This window comes from Oryctolagus cuniculus, chromosome 19 (genome assembly GCF_964237555.1).
Source record: "Oryctolagus cuniculus chromosome 19, mOryCun1.1, whole genome shotgun sequence".
Lineage (NCBI taxonomy): Eukaryota > Metazoa > Chordata > Mammalia > Lagomorpha > Leporidae > Oryctolagus > Oryctolagus cuniculus.
In genome coordinates, this window is record NC_091450.1 from 32,653,426 (window position 1) to 32,674,191 (window position 20,766).

Here is a 20,766-nt window from a genome sequence, read left to right on the forward strand (position 1 = left end):
AGAGAGAGAGAGATGTTTCAACCACTGGTTCACTCCCCAGATGGCCACAACAACAGCCCAGAGCTGGGCCAGGCTGAAGCAGGCGCCTGGGGCTTCCTCCGGGTCTCCCACGAGGGTGCAGGGGCCCACGCACTTGGGCCGTCTTCCACTGCCTTCCCGGGCGCATTAGCAGGAAGCTGGACTGGAAGTGGAGCCGCTGGGACTTGAACCAGCGCTCTGGCATGGATGCTTGTGTTTAAGGGGTGGCTTAGCCTGCTGAGCCACAAGGCCTGCTCCAACTTTCCACAGACAGGAAGCAGCTGAGAAAGCTACCGGCAAAGGATGGGTGACTCAGCAGAGCCGAGAGCCCGGGGAGTGGGGCTGGGCGCAGGGAGGCTGAGCTCCGCTCGCCGCACGGCAGGAATCGGCAGCATCTGGAGCCGCGACTGCGCGTGGGGCTGTGGCCGCTGTGGCTCCCACTGCTGTGCCACGGGCACCACGTCCACCACACGATCCTGGCGCCACAGGACGGAGCCCTCGGGGGTCCTGGCCAGGCCTCATGGGGCACTGCGGCTGGTTCCTGAGGCTGCCCCGGCGGGGCCCCTCACCCCTCTTGCTTTCTCCTTCGCTGCCCCCTTTCCCCACAGCCGGGCCAGCTGCCCCCAAGTCCCCACCGCTGCCCTGGGAACGCCTTTGCTTTCTCCCATTTGAGTCCTGGGTCCTGGGTCCGCTCCCTCGCTCTCCGCTTGTGGCTTGTCCTGGTGGACGCCCCTAAGGGGACGCCTCAGGTTAGGAGGAGGCCGGGAGGTTGGGGTCTGGGCGTCCCTCCCTCCCAGGACCGTCAGTCCCTGGCATCCCTCAGTGCGGGGTGCAGGGGCGGCGCAGGCGTCTGGCGAGACCTATCTACCGGGACTGCGGTGGCGACTGCTCCTCGCGGCCAGGGCCCCTCCCCCCGTTGTTACCAAACAGTCCTGTGGCCCCGTGGGAGGCCACGTGACCAGCCCGAGCGAATCAGGGCAGGGAGGAGCCCCGGTCCTCCTAGTGGGAACTCCTCCAGGAAGAGCAGCCGGCGCCCGCGTGCCTGGCACACGGAGTCACCACCACCAAGGCAGGCTGCAGCCTGCCACCTGCCCTTGAAGGAAACGCACAGGTTTGTGGCCCAGCCGCTCCTGGGCTGTTTGGAGACGGAGCGTTTCCAAGGTGGTTACGGTTCCACTGTCGAAGCACTTCTCCTGGCCGATCCCCGGGCAGGGTGGCGCGCAGGGGCGCGGAGTCCGTCTTGTACTCTGCAGGACCGGGTTGAGATGCTGGGGACACAGGAATGGGCACAAAACACACACCTCTGCAGACTTGGAGCTGGCATCGCCGTGAGCCGGGCCAGACGGGCAGCCCCTGGCGGGGAGGTGAGGAAGCCCCAGGGACCTGCCAGCAGAGGGGATGGTGTAGCCGCTGCTGGCGGCCCCGGCGCCGGTGACAAAGTCTGTCCGTACCGGCCGAGGCCAAACGGCCATGGCCGACCTCCTCAGGAAGTAAAAACGTCTTCCACAGATGAGCTGTCTTTCCTCTGCCCTGCTAATTAAAAATAATAATAATAATTTATTTGAGGGGCCAGCGCTGTGGTGTGATGTGTTAAAGCCCTGCCTGAAGCGCCAGCATCCCATATGGGTGCTGGTTCTAGTCCCACCTGCTCCTCTTCTCATCCAGCTCTCTGCTGTGGCCTGGGAAAGCATTAGAAAGTGGCCCAAGCCCTCGGGCCCCTGCACCCACATGGGAGACCCAGAAGAAGCTCCTGGCTCCTGGCTTTGGATCAGCGCAGCTCCGGCTGTTGTGGCCATCTGGGGAGTGAACCAGCGGATGGAAGACCTCTCTCTCTGTAACTCTGTCTTTCAAATAAATAAAATAATTTTTTTAAATAATTTATTTGGAAGGCAGAGTTACAGGGAGAGGGGAGACAGACGCAGAGAGATCTTCCACCCACTGGTTCACTCCCCTGATGGCCGCAACAGTAGGGTCTGGGCCAGGCCAAAGCCATCTGGGCCTCCCACGTGGGTGAGGGGCCAGGCACTGGGCCGTCCTCCGCTGCCCTCCCAGGCCACAGCAGGGAGCTGCGTCAGTGGAGTGGCTGGGGCTGGGACCACGAGTGGGTGGGGGCGTCACAGGCAGCAGCTTCGCCCCCTGTGCCCCCACACAGGCCCCTCTCGGGTAATTGATTTTTACAAACAGAGCCGGGCCACTAACACTTTGCGCCAAAATGCTTTTCCGTATTTAGGACTGGAGAGGCTTCCCGTAGGGGTTCCCGGAGTTGAGGCCACAGACTGGCGGACTGCACAAGGGGCCGGTGCTGGGCCCACCGGGGGCTGCCCCCTGGGCCCAGCCGCTAGCCTCCCCCAACCTGTTCCCTCCCCGGCCACTGGTCTGTGAACTTCTCCGCCCCATCTGCAGGGCCGGGCTGTCTTTCTGATCCAGTAGCGTTTTAGGCCACATTTCCTGCAGAATTTCTTCCTATTTTATTTTTAATTGATTTGAGAGAAAGAGAGAGCTCCCCGTCGCTGGTTCACTCCCCCAATACCTCCAACGACTGGGCCAAAGCCCGGAGCTGGGCGTCCCTCCAGGTCTGGCAGGCGGGTGGCAGGAACCCCACTGCCTGAGCCGCCATCCCGGCTCCCAGGGCCTGGAGGGGCAGGAAGCCGGAGGCAGGAGCGGAGCCAGGTGCCGAGCCCCGGCCATTCGCCCCGTCCAGCCCTTGGGGGCCGCCCTTCGCCTGCCGCCAGCCCTCGCGGGACCCCCCCCCCCCCCGCCGACCGGACCCCAGCCGGGGGGCGGGGCCTGGGCCGGGACGCCCCGCCCCCTCCGGGTCCCCGCCGCCCCTCGCTCTCCGCGGCCGCCAGGGGGCAGGACGGCGCGCCCCGAGCGTCCGGCAACCGGAGTAGCGTGCGCCCACCTGGGCTCTGTGGGGGCTGCAGGTCCCGCGCCCCGACCCCGACTCTGACGTCAGTCCCGTGTCCCAAATAACTTCTTCCCGCAGCCGGAGCTGCTTCCGCGCGGCCGCGCCCAGGGCCTTCCCGGAACCGGCTTCCGCCCCGCCCGCCCCGGCTCAGCGGGGCTCGGGTCCACCTGGGCGCGCGGTCGGAGGGCCGGGGTCTTCTGCTGGACGAGGGCTGCGAGGCGCCGGGGCCTGCGGGACCCTCGGCCCCGCCCGACGCCCCCCAGGGTCTAGGTCACTGAAACCAGGCGCGAGCAGGCGCTGTGGGCACTCAGCGAAGGACCCCGCGCGCGGCCCTGCGGGGGTACCTGCGTCCTGGCACCAGCCTCCCGGCAGTGTGGGGGTTCAGGGCCAGGTCACCGAGGAGCTGGGGTTCTGGGGAGCCTCCTTCCCACTGGAAAGGAGCTGGGCAGGCCGGGCTGACGGGTTGGGCGGCATAGCCGAGCCGACACCCACCTCCGGGATAAAACCCACTTCATGGAGCCCTGCACCTCGCCAGTGCTTCCCAAGCCGCCGCCGCCGCCCCCGACCCGGTGCCCCCAGCTAGGCCCATGGACATGAGGCAGCCCCCGGCCACGGCGCTGCTCCTGCTGCTGCTGCTGTTCGGTGAGTCCCGGCCGAGGCAGGTGCAGGAGCTGCCGGCGCCTCCCTGGAGGGGCCCCTCCTCCCTGGACCAGGCTCCTGGCTGCAGGTGGTGGGGTCCCCAGGGCAGGGAGGAAGGGTCACGTGTCCCACCTGGTGGCCCAGCCTGGGGAGGGCGCAGGCCTGAGAGGACCCCGCGGCACAGAACTCAGCATCACAGCCAAGCTTGGGGCCCAGACTCCTCAATGGTCTCATCACACCTGCTGCCAGCTCCCGGACCCAAACCCAGGGCTCCGAGGGCGCAGGCTGTGAACCTGGCCTGGGCTCTGGACACCTGGACGGCAGTCAGCTGGGCCAGGGATACACCCGGGAGCCCTGAGGGGCTGGTGGGGCCCAGCAGAGCAAAGGGCGAGGGGTGCAGGCTACAGGGGCCTAGCCCAGGGACAGCAGGTGCCCGGCCCCTCCCTGCAAAGCAGGTGCCCTCTGCCAGGGACGCCCTCCCGCATTCCTGGGCCAGCCTGGCCAGCCTGGCAGCCACTGCACTTCCCTGTCCTCAGGGCACCTCCCAGGGCCGGGCCAGGTCACCCTCGGCCGGGGCCGGGCCAGGGCTGCAGGCTTCCTCATTCTCCATCTGGGAGGTAGGCGGGTGCAGGGCCCCAGCCCCGCGCGGCTGTCCCTGGCCGGCTTCCCACAGGTCCCTGCCACAGTGCCCAGGGTGACCTGCTTGGGGCCACAGATGGCCGTGAGCAGAGCCTGGACTGCCGGAGGCCACGCTCACCACCTCCCAGGGAGGCCCAGCCCGGGCTGCTCCCGCCTAGAACCTGAGGCTTAGCCAGGGCCAGCCTCCGACAGGAAGTCTCCCCGGGGTCCCAGCTCTGCACGCCCATCGGGATCAGCCCACAGCCCTGCGCACGCCGTCCCCCACACACTCCCTGACCTTGGGCGCCAGGTCTTTAAACAGCGCCCGGCCTGTGAGGTGGACTGGGCTCAGGAGGGACGAGGAGGCACCCAAGGTGGACGTGCCAGCCGGGAGGACTTCCCAGGGGTGACAACATTGCCATCAGGCCTTGATCTGGATTAGGGTCTGAGACTGGAGCAAAGGGTATGCAGGCACACGTGTGTGTGCCGTGTCCTGTGTTTGTGCTGTGTGTAGTTACGTGCACGTGGTATGTGCTGTGTGCCATGTATTTAGTGCGTGTAGGTGTTGTGTGCTGTGCATGTAGCACGTGTGCAGTGTGTACCATGTGCTGTGTCTAGTATGTATTGGTGGTGTGTGCCATGCATGTAGTGTGCATGGTATGTAGCATGTAGGTGGTGTGTGCTGTGCATGTAGCATGTGTGCAGTATGTACCATGTGCTGTGTGCCATGTTGTGTTTAGTATGTGTAGCTGGTGTGTGCCATCTATGTAGCATGTAGGTGATGCGTGGCATGTAAGTGGTGTGTGCCATGTATGTAGTGTTGTACAGTGTTCTGTGTGCTATGTGTCTAGTCTATATAGGTGGTGTGTGCCCTGTGTGTACTGTATGTGTAGGTGGTGTGTGCTGTGTAGCACGTGTGCAGTGTACCGTGTGCTGTGTGCCATGTGTCTAGTATATACAGGTGCTGTGTGCCCTGTGTGTACTATATGTGTAGGTGGTGTGTGCTGTGTAGCACGTGTGCAGTGTGTACCGTGTGCTGTGTGCCATGTGTTTAGTATATAGAGGTGGTGTGTGCCCTGTGTGTACTGTATGTGTAGGTGGTGTGTGCTGTGTAGCATGTGTGCAGTGTGTACCGTGTGCAGTGTGCCATGTGTTTAGTATGTGTAGGTGGTGTGTGCCCTGTGTGTACTGTATGTGTAGGTGGTGTGTGCTGTGTAGCACGTGTGCAGTGTGTACCGTGTGCCCTGTGTGTGTAGGTGGTGTGTGCTGTGTAGCACGTGTGCAGTGTTCCGTGTGCTGTGTGCCATGTGTTTAGTATATATAGGTGGTGTGTGCCCTGTGTGTACTGTATGTGTAGGTGGCGTGTAGCATGTGTGCAGTGTGTACCGTGTGCTGTGTGCCCTGTGTGTACTGTATGTGTAGGTGGCGTGTGCTGTGTGTGTAGCATGTGTGCAGTGTGTACCATGTGCTGTGTGCCATGTGTTTAGTATATACAGGTGGTGTGTGCTGTGTGTACTGTATGTGTAGGTGGCGTGTAGCACGTGTGCAGTGTGTACCATGTGCTGTGTGCCCTGTGTGGGAACAGGAGCTGCATTTGCAAGCAGCCCAGGTCACGGGTGCGACTGAGCGGGGCTGCAGGACACTGGCCCAGGTGGCGCCGGGAAGAGCCTCCTGTCACCCGACCACCGATGCAGTCCTGGGCAAGCCCTGAGCCTTCTCAGCCTCCTCTTCCTGCCCCCACCTCACTAACCCCCCCATCCTCCCCCAGGTGGCTCTGGGAGCTGTCCCTGGGCCCGGATGTCCGGCAGGGAGGATCTCAGGGTCCCTGGGCCCCACGGCGGTGCACGGCTCAGCCTGGACCCTGCCAACTCCCCCAAAGCTTCCAGTCAGGGGTGTGGGAGGGGTGAGGAAGCAGAGGCCTGCAGGGCCGGGGAGGGAGTCGCCTGCCCCAAGCCCCCTCCCCAGGAGTCTGCCCACCCACCTGTCCTAGCAGACCAACTCCTGCCCACGGGCCTGGGCCTGTGGACGTTGCAGAGCCAGGCCCGGGGGAGCCGGTGGTCACTGGCCTCTCCTGCCAGGAGGCAGAGGCCGGGGTGGGGAGCTGCACTGACCAGCAGGGTGGGAGAGAATGGCAGCTCTGGGCTTCGGCATGATTCCCTGATCAACCCTCTCCCTCCCAGGGACTCAGGAGGCCAAGGCATCCAGAGGTAAGCTGGGCCCTGGGCAGGGTGGGGACAGCTCAGCTTCCGAGCTGCAGGACTGGCCGAGAGCCAGAGGGGACGCGCAGGTCACCAGGGAAGCCAGGGAGGAGCTGGGAGAAGCAGGGAGGGCAGGGTCTGAGCCCGTCCCCCATTCAGTGACAGTGCCCCCGGGGTCAACTCTCTCATGGGGGGGCCTGACACAGCAGCCACCCTCCCCAGGAGCCCTCCTGTGCCAGGGCCTGCATTGGACACTGACCCCGGGCCCAGGCCTCCGCGCTCTCAGGTGCGGGAGCCCAGGCACGGAGTAGGAAGTGGGAGCCGGTGTGTGCGGCCAGGCCTCAGCGAGCGCCCCCCACTGTGTTCCTCCAGCCTGTGGGCGCCCCAGGATGCTGAACAGGATGGTGGGCGGCCAGGACGCCCTGGCGGGCGAGTGGCCCTGGCAGGTCAGCATCCAGCGCAACGGGAGCCACTTCTGCGGCGGCAGCCTCATCTCAGAGCAGTGGGTCCTGACGGCCGCGCACTGCTTCCCCGAGTGAGTCGGCCCGGTCAGCACCGTGGACAGCGCCCGCAGGCAGGCCGACCTGCGGGCAGCCTGCCCGGCCAGAGCCTCCCCTGGGCAGTTCCGGCTGCCGTCACTGCTCCTGCCAGCCAGGAGGGGCCCGCCTCGGCCCTGCCCTGCTCACGCCGTGGGCTCCTGCCACGCACGCCTCCAAGTAGCAGCTCTGTGCTGTTAGGAGCTTGGAGGTCACCCACCACGGGTTCTGAGCCACGTGGCCTGAGGCCCTCTTGCCTCACCACAGCTGGGTTCTTTCAAATCCCACCCCTCATGTCCACAAGAACTCCCTTCTCCCCGCAGGCCTGTGGGGGTGGGAGGCGTTACTGTTCCATTTCACAGATGACAAAACTGAGTCACAGAGAACGTGCTGGGGGACTTGCCTGGGAGGGGCTGGGCACTGAAGGCAGGTAGTCAGGCCTTCCACACCCCTAGGAGTGGCCCCGGGCCAGGGAGCACACACCCCTCCCCCCTCTGCACGGAGCTGGGTCCCCCCCAGGCCAACCCTCTGCCTTCTCCCACCAGCACCTCGGACACATCCCTCTACTGGGTGCTGCTGGGTGCACGGCAGCTAGTGCGGCCGGGGCCCCATGCCCAGTACGCCCGGGTGCGGCGGGTGGAGAGCAACCCCCTGTACCAGGGCATGGCCTCCAGTGCCGACCTGGCCCTCGTGGAGCTGGCGGAGCCTGTGACCTTCACCAACTACATCCTCCCCGTGTGTGTGCCCGACTCCTCGGTGGTCTTTGAGACAGGGACGAACTGCTGGGTCACCGGCTGGGGCAGCCCCAGTGAGCAAGGTAAGGGGACAGGGTCAGCAGAGGACGGGGGGCACGCCCAAGTCCCAGCAGCTCAGGGGCTGTGTGCTGACCAATTACGTCTCTCAGTCGACGTCGGCACGCGCGGCGGGGCACGGGCGGGGGAAGCACAGCAGACTGCAAGGGCCATGGGGACCCAGCCTGGCGCTCGGGAGGCGGGAAGAAGGGATTTGGTCCCACGAAGCCCCGAGCCAGAAGAGGTCGGGACACGCACACCCTGGCCGGGACAGAGCCATGGCTCTGTGGCCGAGCTGTGCTGGCTGCAGGCCGCTCCGCCCTCCCCCAGACCGCCTGCCCAACCCCCGGGTCCTGCAGAAGCTTGGGGTGCCCATCATCGACACCCCCAAGTGCAACCTGCTGTACAGCAAGGACGCCGAGGCTGGCTTCCAGCCCAAGACCATCGAGGCCGACATGCTTTGTGCCGGCTTTGCCGAGGGGAAGAAGGACGCCTGCAAGGTAGGCTGGGCACGGCCGGCGGGGAGCCCGGTCCTGACCCAGGGCCCCGGTGTGCGGGCGCTGCACTCTACCAGGGATCTGGCTTGAAAAGGCACAGCCCCAGCGGCTGGTGGGCTGGGGTGGGGGTGGGCAGCCTGGCCCCGCCGAGAAGAGGGGCCAGCGTGAGCGGGGGGCCGGGCGGGTCGGCAGGGGGTGGGGGTGGGCAGCCTGGCCCCGCCGAGAAGAGGGGCCAGCGTGAGCGGGGGGCCGGGCGGGTCGGCAGGGGGTGGGGGTGGGCAGCCTGACCCCATCGAGAAGAGGGGCCAGCGTGAGCGGGGTACCGGGCGGGGCAGCAAGGAGTGCAGACGAGGCACCTGCAGCAGCCAGCTGTGGGTCACCTGGGCTCCGGGGACTGACGGGGCCCTGCTGCCCACTCTCCCCCAACAGGGCGACTCAGGAGGCCCCCTGGTGTGCCTCGTGGGCCAGTCGTGGCTGCAGGCCGGGGTTATCAGCTGGGGCGAGGGCTGCGCCCGCCGGAACCGCCCAGGCGTCTACGTGCGGGTCACTTCCCACCACGCCTGGATCCGTCGGATCATTCCGGATCTGCAGTTCCAGCCGGCGAGGTCGGGCGGCCAGAAGGGAGACCGCCGGGGCCAGCAGCCTGCGGGCCGGAACGTCGCGCCCTGCCTGGCGGCCCACGCAGTCCTGCTGGGCCTCACGGCACTGCTGGCCGCCCTCTGAGCCGCCCAGGCTGGGGCCAGGCCCATGGTGTATGTTTGTACATAGCTCCTGCCCTCCCCTCTCCCAGACCGTTCTTTTTATTTATGTCCACCTCCAGTATAAAGCCCAGCTCAGGATCAGCGGCCGGCTGCGACCCTTGGGAGATCTGGGGGGTGGCGGCTGAGGCTCAGGGTGGGGGAAGGCGCCATGGCGGGGGCAGGGAACTGTGGAGGCACATCCAGGCCAGGCCATCACCACCCCAGATCCCTGCTGCCACCCCATGCTGGCATGGCCACAGACAAGCCCCACACAGGAGGCAGCAGGGCTGTGCATGGCCGTGGGTCAGGGGCACGGCCTCCTCTGCAGGTCCCCCCACTCGCCCCAGACTCCTCTACAAAGCACAGGAACCACCCTGCACACAGTCCGTGCTGTGCTGGGGCCTCAGCCCCAGCCAGGAGCAGCACCCCAGGGAGTCCACAGCAGCGTGGGGGTCTGGGCATGCAGGCACTGGTATCACCCATGCCCACGTGTGAGCATGCACAGGCCAGGGAGATGCAGGCACCTGCTGGGACCGCTGGGGACAGCAAGGAGGGGACACTGGGTCCTCTCCACTCCCTGCCCCTGGTGCTCTCTGCCTTTTCAGGACCAGCCCTATCCCAGGGACCTTCCCCAGGCCAGGTCGTGGGTCCTGAGGGCTGTCCCAGGAAAAGCTCCAGGCCACCCTGACAGGCACTGGACAGCCCTGTGCCTTCCGAAGGCTGGCCTGTCACCCGTGTGGTGGGAAGCCAGGACGAAGCTGCTCCTGGAGACCGCAGGGACTGGGCCTTGCTCTTGGTGGGAGGCCTTTCTACAGGGCACAGGTCTGCTGAGGGTCCACTGGGGTCACCAGGGAAGGGGGTGCCCAGGTACACACAGGGCTCATCCAGCACGGGAGGCCTCCCCGGCAGTGACACTGGCTGCTGTCACAGCGCAGGGCCGCAGGGCACATGGCCCCACCCCAGCCCCAGGACAGACACTGAACAAGCAGACAAGAGGAGCGTTCCCCCCAGACAAGCATGTAAAGGGAGACCGGCTTGTCCCGAGCAGCTGTCAGTTCACGTGGAGCTCAGTGTGGGGAGGGTGAAGACGGCCAAGGTGGCCAGGCTCCCTCTCCCGCCCCGGCCGAGGACGCAGCTCAGAGCCATCTGCCAGGGGGACGGGGCAAGGTCTCAGGACCGAATGGCCCTTACCTGATGCCATGGCACGCCCCAGGTGCTCAAAGGTGAGACAGGTGGGAGGTGTGAGAAGAGGAGCCCCCAAACCCAGGGACCCCCCACTGCCCTGTGCGGTGGTGAGCCAGCACTGCCGTCTGTGGTTTCTTTCTGCCCAGAGGTGCTGGGTGGCCTGTTCCCATCATGGATGCCCACCCATGTGCTGACAGCCAGCGCCTTGGCACCCTGGAAACAGAGGGGCACTGGGCACCAGTCAGCCCCTGCCCCCACCTCTGTGAGCCCCTGCTGGTGGGAAGGGGAGAGAGGCTCCTGTGGCCCCCTGGGAGGTTCCAGCCATGGGTTCTGCACAAAGCCCAGCAGCTGGGGGCCCACGTGGGGAACCTGCTCTGCTCGAGCCCTGTCTGGGAGCCAAGAGCCGCTCTGACGCCGCACCCGGCCCCTCCCCAGACACCGCAGAGCACAGGTCTGCTGGAGCTCACGGGCAGGCAGGGCTCCTTGTGGGCCTCAGCCTCAGGGTCTGGACTGGACGCTGACTCCCTCCCGATCTTTGCAGACAGAAGGGCTACGGGCTTGGCCAGGGGCACCACATGGAGGCCTCTGCGTGCCTGCAGCTCTGCTTGGCCAAGGAACCCGAGACGCATCTAAGCCCCTGGCTGGCACTAGGCAGCTGAAGACCCTGTTCCTTTGGAGCAGAACAGAATCTGGGGTCCCCCCTCCGTGCCCCAGGCTGAGCACGGTCCCTGCACGGGCAGCTCCCACTGGCTCTGAGCCCACACCAGGGCCCTGGGGCCACACCTGGAAGCCGCGGGGACAAGGCAGGGAGCCAGGGGCTGGGCTTCCACAGAGCAGCAGCCGGGGGGGCCCGAGCCGGGGCACTGCCCTGAGTTCAAGGCAGGCGCTTCGGGCCAAGGCAGAGGCCTGAGAGGCAGACAGTGACTCTTTATGAGGTCTCCTGCCTCCAGGAGAGGGAGTGTGATGGCAGCAGGAGGCTGGCAGGTGTCCATGGGGACTGCCCAGAGCGGCAGGGGGCATGGGAGCTCTAATTCACCAGGCCCCCAGCCCCTGCTGGACACACAAGGACACTGGCTCCATCCCGGCCCCTGTCCAAGCTAAGAGGCGGTCCCAAACAAGCAGCAGCCCCAGGCCAGGCAGGGCCTCTCCGTGCAGTGGACGCCACCAACAGCCGCGGTGCTCTTTCATAAATACACAATTTATTTGCTATTTTCAGGGGAAACTTAGGCATTAAACGGTAAGCTGATAAAATACGGATACCTAAAAAAGTACAAAAGTATAAATATCCCCTTAGAATAAATTTTAGTGAATTAAGTCTTAATGTCTTTAAATTAAAAAAAAAAAAAAAAAAAAAACACCACCACAAGCCTATTATCTATTATGTCAGGGTCACAAATCAAACAATGCTAGGCAGCCAGCATCTCCAGGCAGGACGCCCCCCCCACCAGGGCCAGCTTCCTCCCGGGGCTCCCCCGGCAGGACGCGGCCAGACAGGGGTCTAGTCCACCCTCTAAAAGACCATTATAAATGGTTAAAGCCGAACATTTAACACCATTCAAGAGACCTTAGAACGGGAGCAGGTCAGTCCCAGATGCTGGAGACGTGGGGCGAGGCTGCTGGCAAAGGAGTGGGGGGCAGGCTCCAGGGCGGGGTCCGCGCTCCCACCTGCCCAGGGCCAGGGTGCACAGCCCGCCGGGAGCCGCGGGCGAGCAGCAGAGCGAGCCGGGGGAGGGCTGTCTTCAAAGCACGCGGAGCAGCCTGCAGAGTCCCAGCGGCTGCACCGGCACATCGGGTGGGCGGAGCCCGTGCGGGCTGTGTGAAGTCGCGAACGTCCCAGAAACATGAGAACTGCATAGTTACACCAAGAAACGAGAGTGGGCGCGAGACGGGGACGCGCTGTAAACGTGACCGGAGCCCCGGCTCCAGCAGCCCCCCAGCCTCCCTCCCAGGCGACAAAGGCACTGGCGGGCGCCGGCTCCCCCGGAGCCCACGGGTGGGGCGGCCAGGCCAAACTCCCGCCTCCCATCCCAGCGCTCCACACATCAGTCCACAAGGGGCCACAGCCTCAGGCATCTCTGAAGAGCACAAACCCTGGGCGGTCTGTCCACAGCTGCAAAGAAGGGATGCTGAGTTCTCCCGCCGGGGAAACTCAACTGAGAAGCCTGGGGCCGCTCGGGCCTGGCTGGGGGAGCCGGGCGCAGGGCGCACACCCAGAAGCAGTGACGATACGGAGGCCACCTCCTGTCAGGAGTCTCTGCCGAGGTGGAGACGGATGGCGCCGGGACGAGCTCCAGCGCCCCAGCAGTGCGAGCCGGCACCCAGACCCCCACGGCCGCCACCACGTCCTGCCGCGAGGCCCAGGCTGTTTACCCAGACTGTGTGTAGCACCAAGAACGCCGTCCTCGACAGGGTCTCCAGGGTCACACGGCTGGTCAGGAGCACTCTGCCTCAGTGCCACCCGGCACGTGGACCAGAGCGAGGCCCCAGCAGACGGCCACCGTGCCTCCTCCCTGCGGTGAGGCCCGGCCTTGGACAGCTGGGCCGTCTCTCACCACCCACCTCAGAGGCAAAAAAGGATTCACACCCAGATCTCTAGAAAAATGATCAAAAGCAGATTTCTTCTCACGGCCAAGCTTCCTGGACATGGCGGCTCGCTGCGTCTTGGGAAAAAGGAAATCATGTCTTCAGCTGTCAATGCAGAGTCTCACATCCTTGAACCTCGTTCTTGCAAAATCTGAAAAACACCAAATGCACAGAATGAGGACTCCGGTGCTGGACAGGAGGCCCTGACCAAACGCCTGGCCCCAGAGACAAAGGCACAGCCCTGAGGGCCCCAGCTGCAGGCCGGGGTCCAAGGACAGGGCCCAGCTGCAGGGCCCAGGCAGGGTGTTGTTTCCCACTCCAGCCCCATCCGAGGCCCAGCAGAGCAGCCACCAGCCCTGCCAGGCTCCCACGCAGCACCGTCCGGCCTCTGTTCCCTGGGACCTCCCGGTGAGGCCCAGGATCCCACTCTCCTCCTCGAGTCCCCCACCTTGTCCTGCTGCTCTCCCTGGGTGGTAGGGCCCACTGGCAGGCGCCAGCCCCAGAATTTCTCAGATAGGCAGGTGCAGCTGGGGCCTAGAGGGCCAGCCATAGTCCTCAGCTGCCCCAGGTCCTGCACCTCCGCCAGTCCCTCCCCACTGTAGCCAGCATGGACTCAGATCCTCGCCAGTGCCGCCCCTTGGCCACTGTGCCCACCCTGCTCTGGAGTCCACCCTCAGGGCACCCTCCCTGGCACTCCCCAGAATCACCTGTGCACCCCCAGACAAACCCTGGCAAACCACTAAGCTGAGCCCCAGTGAGCCTGGGGCAGCCCGAGGGCCAGGCGACAGCTCTGCCTCTCCTGGCTGGGAGCCTGGGGCTGGCAGGTCTCTCTGGGGTCATCCAGCAGTGACCTCCATGACCCTGCACACGGGCTGCCCAGCACCAGGTGAGGGCCTGCCACTGGCCGGTGAGGGCACCGCGGTGGGCACCCTGCCCAAGGCCCCTTGCTGGTGGGGGAGAGCTGGCCCTGAGGCTGTTCAGTTGCCCATGGGACAGCCACGTTCACCGGAGTCCCCCGTCCACAGGCAGAGCCGCCCACAGCACCTGCCCACAATGCAGGGTTTCAGGAGGCCTCTCCAGGCGGGGTCCTGTGACCGCTGAGCTGTGGGCCAGCAGCGTAGGGAGGGGGTCACAGGCAGAGCTAAGTCGTGGAGCTGTCACAGACCCAGCTCCATGTCCATCCTGGGGGAGCGAGAGCGTGGCGACCTCTCCTGATAGCATTCTCCTCTGTCCCAGAGGCTGGGCAGCACCGCTGGCCCCAGACCAAGCTTGGGGTGTGTGCCATCCAGGCACCTGCCACAGGGAGGCCTGGATCCAACCAGAGACCAGCTGAAGGGCCGGCACCTGCCACAGGGAGGCCTGGATCCAACCAGGGACCAGCTGAAGGGCCGGCAAGGCCACCACCCAGGAAGTCCAGAGCTGCCCTTGTGAACACGGTGACACGGTGTTGCCGATCTCCCTCAGCCCAGACCCCATCACGGGGGCCGGGGGTGGGGGGGCCTGAATCCAACCAGAGACTAGCTGAAGGGCCGGCACCTTCCACAGGGAGGCCTGGATCCAACCAGGGACCAGCTGAAGGGCCGGCACCTGCCACAGGGAGGCCTGGATCCAACCAGGGACCAGCTGAAGGGCCGGCAAGGCCACCACCCGGGAAGTCCAGAGCTGCCCTTGTGAACACGGTGTCGCTGATCTCCCTCAGCCCAGACCCCATCACGGGGGCGGGGGGGGGGGGCCCAGGTGGCACCTTCTGGCCCAGCTCCTGGCATCTGCAGCTGAGCACCCCACCCCGGTGGCAGGTGTGGCTCTCCTGTATCCCCAGGGATCCCACAAGGCTCTGGGTGGGGTCCGCTCACAGCCCACCTGGCTGCAGAGCCTGTCCAGGCGGTCCTGACCAAGGTGGCCAGGAAACCAACCCCACGCCCGAGTCGGGCCTCAGGGGAAGGGAGGGGCAGGCGGCTGGGTGTCAGCTGTGCCCTGCGTGCACAGGGTGAAGGCTGCGGGATCAGGCTCCACCTTTCTTTTACACTGCAACACAGCTGCTGGGGAATTTAAGAGGCCAATGGAGCTCTTCCGCACTTTGTTTCTAGGATCAGGTATTAGGTACTTTAGGCTTTGCGGGTCAAGAGGCAAAACTGAAGGTGTTAACAGAATCAGCAGAACAACCGACCAGCAAACAAGCAAAGCCACTCCGCGCAGGTGTGGACAAACAGGCAGCTGGCCCCCAGGCCACACAGCCTGCGGTGCCAGCTCCTCCCTGCTCTTTGCTGGCCGGGTGCCTCCTGTTCCCCTCTAAGCTGGGCGCTCCTCCCAGGGCAGAGGCGGGGCTCCCACCCCAGAAGACTGCAAGTGCACCTGCGGTGGCCTGGCCACTTCCTCACGAGGGCTGGCCAGGCGACCCCAGCTACCATAGACACGGCCAGGTTCTAGCACAGACAACCTGAGCCCTGGGCCAGCTGAGGCAGGGACTGAGGGATGCTGGGAGCTGAGGGGCCGTCTGGCAGGACAGTTGGAAGGAGGCCCCAGCCTGCCGAAAGCAGAGCAGGGCTCTGGTGCCCAAGATCGGGCCCAGCATCTGCTGCACGGCCCTGACCACCGCTGAGCCCGCAGCCTACCCACAGTGGACACGGGGAGCGCTCGAGTGCGCACCATGCCTGGCCCCGGGAGCTGCCCGCACGTCCACCTGCTGGACGCTCTGGGACACTCGTGCAAGTGCCCCACACTCCTGCCTGTGGCATCTGTGGAGGGGACCTGATGCGCAGCAGTGCCCTGCCCTCCGGGGACCCACAGCTGGCACTGAGCACACAGGCCTCTCATCAACCATGGACACAGGATGGACGGACACATGGGGAAGGCCGAGGGTGGGGCCAACTAAGGTCACAGGGTCAAGGAGGCTAAGGTCGCGGGGTCGAGGAGATGAAGGTGCGTGGGTCAATCTCAAGGCTGAGAGCTCACCATGACCTTTACACTTAATCTGAGGCATTCCCTTGGTGCCCTGTCTCCTCGTCGTCACTCTGGCCGGAGTGCAGGTGCAGCGAGGGGAGAAGAAGACATGGCCGTCAGCCTCGTGCAGGCGTGAGGGACGCCCACAGGGTCACCCGGGAAGGAAAACACGGGCTGGGGGATGCTCTGATTACCTCCTAAAGGCGTGGGGCCCCTGTGGCAGGCAGCCTGATCTACAGTTCCCGAGCTGGTCCCACCCAAAAGGGGCCCAGCCTCTGCCTGGGCTCCCGGGATGCAACCTCTGGGCACCTGAGCGGGCCTCCCTGACGTGCTGCCGCACAGAGCCAGGACGGAGAGCCGGCCTCTGTGCAGAGGAGCCTCCTGGCCCCTGCACCTGTGCCCGCCACGCTCACCGCTAGCCACCTTCACCGCTATGGAATAACCAGGGACCCTGCAGCACCACTGCCCGGGGGCCCGAGTCCTCACAGCAAGTGCTGGAGTGCCGCGAGGCAGGCCCAGGAGCACCCACCGCACCCACTGCAGCTGCGGGGGCCTCGACTTCCCTCACTCCCAGGGGACCAGCCAGTGGTCAAGGGACACAGGGATCAAGGTTCAGCACGGATGGGGCCCTCACAGGCGGCCCTGCTCAAGCCAGGCGGTGCCAGGGCCCCACGCGCTCCTGTGGCTGCAGGGCCCGGGCCACCCCACTTCACAGCCAGGTGTTCTGGAGAGGCAGGGCAGTATTTTCCACAGCAAAGCAACCCTGGGGCCCATTCCAGCCGCCTGGCCGCAGCGTGCATGTTTCTTGCGGCAGTAAAGCCCCCGAGAGAAACCAGTAAGGAGAGTGCGCTCACGAAAACTGAATGAAAACTTTTAAGGGGGCTGGCCCTATGGCGTAGTGGCTAAAGCCTCCGCCTGCAGAGCCGGCATATGGGCGCGGTTCGAGTCCTGGCTGCGCTACTTCTGATCCAGCTCTCTGCTACGGCCTGGGAAGGTGGCCCAAGTCCTTGGCTCCTGGCTTTGGTTTGACCCAGCTCCGGCCACTGTGGCCATCTGGGGAGTGAACCAGCAGACTTCTCTCTCTGCCTCGCTGTAACTATCCCTTTCAGTAAATAAGTCTTTAAGAAAATAAAATAAAAAACAGGGCCGGCGCCGCAGCTCACTAGGCTAATCCTCTGCCTAGCAGCGCCGGCACACCGGGTTCTAGTCCCGGTCGGGGCGCCGGATTCTGTCCCGGTTGCCCCTCTTCCAGGCCAGCTCTCTGCTGTGGCCAGGGAGTGCAGTGGAGGATGGCCCAGGTGCTTGGGCCCTGCACCCCATGGGAGACCAGGAAAAGCACCTGGCTCCTGGCTCCTGCCATCGGATCAGCGCGGTGCACCGGCCGCAGCCGGCCGCGGCGGCCATTGGAGGGTGAACCAACGGCAAAGGAAGACCTTTCTCTCTGTCTCTCTCTCTCACTGTCCACTCTGCCTGTCAAAAAAAAAAATTAAAAAAAAAAATAAATAAATAAAAAACAAAATTTTAAGAATAAACAGTTTGGGGGCCAGCGCTGTGGCAAAGTGGGTAAAGCTGCCGCCTACAGTGCCGGTATCCCATATGGGCACCGGTTCAAGACCCAGCTGCTCCTCTTTTGATCTAGCTCTCTGCTATGGCCCGGGAAAGCAGTGGAAGACTGACCAAGTGCTTGGGCCCCCACACCCTTGTGGGAGACCCGGAAGAAGCTCCTGGCTTCAGATCGGCACAGCTCTGGCCACCGGGGAGTGAACCAGCAGATGGAAAAACCGCTTTCTCTCTGCCTCTCTAACTCGCCTTTCAAACAAATAAATAAATCGTTCTCTTTTTTTTTTAAGAATAAACAATTCAAACGAGAGCCTTGTTCCAAGGGAGAGAAACGGGGCCTCCTTGGGACTGGCTCAGGGGCTCTCAGGGAGGCAGAGCTGCCTTCTAGACCCCACACTCAAGGGGAGGCACGCGCAGCCCGGCACACAGACCCTGGCTTCCCTGCCTGCTGCCAGCATCATGGCATCACCTGCCCCATGCCATCCTGTGCCCTGTGGGGATCAGGACCTGGACGCAAGGGGCTCTGCGCCCTGGCAAAGGCACGAATGATCTCACAGCATGGTAACACCCCAAGTGAGCCTGGCCACGCCTCTCTTCCCAAGCCACGTCTCCAAAGACGACATGGGCTGGTGGCCAACTGGAGGCCACTGTCCAAGAGGGAGGTCCAGCAGGAGTCTCTGGACAGTGCTGTCATTAAACTCCCCCTGGCCCCGTCCTGACCTCCTACACCCTCCCAAAACACCCTGTGGCCGTGCCCTAGCACTTCTCCAGGGCCACTCCCAGTGCTGGCTGTCCCAGGCCCTGTCCCCACCTTCCTGATTCTTGAAGAACCGTGAGTCCAGGGGTCCCTAGTCGTAGCTCTAAGGTCTGGGAGTGCTGCTGGACAGAAGCAGCCGCGGCCAACAGTGGACATGCCTGTCCTTAACATGCCAGAGGAGATGCCATCTGGGTCTTGACCCCACAGGCCACACAGTTGATCTGGGGTAAACACGGCTCCCTACACTCGGTCAAGACTGGCATGCCACGGATCTGTGTGGCCCCTGGGAGGCTGACCACACGCTGTGGCCACCCTCTACGTGGCAGGCAAGACTCCCAGGCCAGGCCACAGTGGCACAGGTCAAGTGCTTGAAGCTTGCCACCGATGCCTCCCATCCTGAACTCTCCACGCATGAGCAGCTGCCTGGGAACCGTGGGTTCCTTAACACCGGAAGCCTGGAGGACACTTCGGAGAACCGTGCTGTGTGGTCTGGGAGACTGTCCCGAGTCAGGCAGGCACCCAGGGACCTGGACAGCGCGGGGCTTGACAGCACAGGCAAGGAGTGATGAGACCGGGGGGGGGGGGGGGGGGGGCGTATGGTGATTCAGTGGGTTTAGCACATCCCACATCAGTGAGGGGATTCATGTCCCAGCTACTATTTTTTTCTTAAGATTTATTTATTTATTTGCAAGGCAGAGTGAAGAGAGAGAGAGACAGAGAACCTTTCACTCACTGGTTCACTCCCCAAATGGTCACAACAGAGCTGGGCCAGGCTGAAGCCAGGAGCCAGGAGCTTCTTCGAGTCTCCCACACGGGTGCAGGGGCCCAAGCACTTGGACCATCTTCCACTGCTTTCTCAGGCACATTAGCAGGGAGCTGGATCAGAAGTGGGGGCATCTGGGACTCGAACTGGCGCCCATATGGGAGGCCGGTGGCACAGGGGCAGCTTTACTCGCTATGCCACAGCGGCGGCCTGGCTACTCCACTTCTGATCTGACTCCCTGCTGATGCATCCTAGGCAGCAGCAGACGGCCCAGCACCCGAGCACCTGCCGCTCACACGGGCAGCCCAGATGGAGCTCTTGGCTCCTGGCTTCAGCACGGTCCAGCCCCTGCTGCCATGGTCATGTGGGGAGCGAACCAGTAGATGAAGATCTTCCCCTGCCACTCTGCCTTTCAAATAAATACGTGGAAAGGGGGTGGTGGTGGGGGTGAGTCCGGGAAGAGAAGTCTCCACACCCTGCAGACAGCGCTGCCCCGGCTGCCCCGGCAAGCTCGGCCTCGTCCATCACTCACCTTGGCCTTCTCGCTGGGCTCGCTGGCTGTGCCGTACGGGGTGTTGTGCAGCTCCTTGGACACCACACAGAGGAACTCGGCCTGGTCCTCATTTCCGTAGTTGTAAGAGGAGCCGATGCTGACCAGCTGGAAAGAAGCCACCTCTGAGTGACAGGTGCATGGGCCTGCCCTGCCCACCGGGGCGGGGCCCAGGCAGAGGCCGCCCACGAGCACGGAGGCTGAGGAGGCTCCAGCCAAGGGACTTTAACGAACTGGCAGAAAACAAGCCCCAGAACCCCAGAGGAGCACGCGCTTGCACACCTGTGTGCTCTGATCGCACGCACGACATGCCAAGACAGGCTCTGTGCCCCGGGGGAGGGGGAGGGGGAGGGGGAGGGCGGGGCCGCCCGATGCTCAGCTCGTCCGTACTGGCTGTCAGCAGAGGGGAGCAGGACCCCTGCAGGGCTCAGGTTGACTCAAGGGCCAGGCCCGGGGCAGTGGAAGGGAGGCTGGGGGCCCCGCCGTGGTCTGAATAGCATCTGATGGAGAAACAGAGCTGAAATGACCACAGGCACACACGCAGCTGTTCCAAGAGGGCCCGGGGTCATCAGGCACACCACGGGAGCCACTGGATTCTTCCGTGCCTTTAAATGTAAAACAGAACTAACCAAAGAAAACTGCTCCCTTCGCCCCCCGACGCAGGGGATAAGGAGTCAGGACAGAGGGCAGCACTAGAGACCACTGTCGCGTGTAGTGGCGGGGAGTGGTCCCACCAGTACGGAAGATGGAGGGGTGCTGGCCTTGGGCAGAGGAGGGGCGGGACAGGTGCCAAGGTCCTGTGTTCTCTCAAGGCCATCCTGACCGCGAGGGGACTGTGGGCTCAGCCAGGTCTCTGCAGGCCCAGCAGCCAGGCATGGGTCAGCCGGGCCCGCAAGGAAGGCGAGTGCGTCCTCCTGGCGCAGCACGACAGGCTCTGCGGCGGGGAGGTCCCTAGGGAGGATGTGCCAGGCAGGCCAGAGTCGAGGGGGGAAGCCCATTCGCTCTGACGACTTGGGACCCACCCAGGGGGCTGGGGCAGCCCAACGCCAGTCCTGGGAGGGGACACCTATGCGTGGCAGAAGGCTCTCTTCCACCCCTCCACCCTCAGCCCCAGCTAGAAAAGCCACAAGGCACTAAACTCCAAACAAAGATGACCCAGTTCGCAGATCCAGAACTGGCAGTGGCAGTTTCCTGTCATCAGCGGGAAGAAGGACAGGGTCAGAGCGCGAGAACACCGGAGCTCAGACAAGACCTCAGCTGACCCCTGGGCACTCGTTAGCTGCCCCTCAGCCCCTGGGAGCTGCAGAGACCAGCAGGCCACCAGCCCTGCGCCGGCCAGGCAAGGATAGGCCTGGAACGTCCATCCCAACACACATGCACATAAACACACGCACACACGACAGACGAAACAGGAGACCAGCCGCCGCCGCGCAGAATGGGTCAGGGAGGCGGGGGAGGGCCGGAGTGGGGCACAGGTGCTGTC

General features: G+C 64.3%; 2 protein-coding genes across 4 annotated transcripts in view; one reads left to right on the forward strand and one right to left on the reverse strand.

Annotated features, from left to right (window-relative positions):
• PRSS27 (serine protease 27) lies at positions 1-11,578 on the forward strand. Of its 3 annotated transcripts, none has more exons than XM_051836230.2 (6): positions 1-1,129; positions 6,364-6,390; positions 6,754-6,916; positions 7,463-7,734; positions 8,039-8,208; positions 8,635-11,578. In XM_051836230.2, exons 3-6 carry the CDS (start codon positions 6,771-6,773, stop codon positions 8,926-8,928), a joined length of 882 nt encoding a protein of 293 aa, XP_051692190.2. In that variant the 5' UTR covers positions 1-1,129; positions 6,364-6,390; positions 6,754-6,770; the 3' UTR covers positions 8,929-11,578. The 3 variants fall into 3 exon arrangements, with proteins under 3 accessions (XP_051692190.2, XP_051692188.2, XP_051692191.2); XM_051836228.2 differs by lacking the exon at positions 1-1,129 and adding an exon at positions 2,930-3,568; XM_051836231.2 differs by lacking the exon at positions 1-1,129 and adding an exon at positions 3,598-4,646.
• The window catches only part of KCTD5 (potassium channel tetramerization domain containing 5), a 25,124-nt gene continuing 15,665 nt past the window's right edge, over positions 11,308-20,766 (reverse strand). Inside the window, exons 5-6 of the mRNA XM_051836234.2 lie at positions 19,266-19,391; positions 11,308-12,864 (exon numbers count right to left, since the gene is read on the reverse strand). Of these exons, the coding sequence (XP_051692194.1) occupies positions 12,835-12,864; positions 19,266-19,391 (156 nt within the window). The 3' untranslated portion in view covers positions 11,308-12,834. The remainder of the gene's footprint in view (positions 12,865-19,265; positions 19,392-20,766) is intronic.

What these genes read in the sequence shown, in the direction of transcription:
- PRSS27 (XM_051836228.2), top strand. Translation starts at nt 3,514, where the DNA reads ATGGACATGAGGCAGCCCCCGGCCACGGCGCTGCTCCTGCTGCTGCTG. An exon ending in GGAGGCCAAGGCATCCAGAG is followed by an intron (nt 6,391 to 6,753) that starts GTAAGCTGGGCC and finishes GTGTTCCTCCAG; the next exon opens with CCTGTGGGCGCCCCAGGATG. An exon ending in GGAAGAAGGACGCCTGCAAG is followed by an intron (nt 8,209 to 8,634) that starts GTAGGCTGGGCA and finishes CTCCCCCAACAG; the next exon opens with GGCGACTCAGGAGGCCCCCT.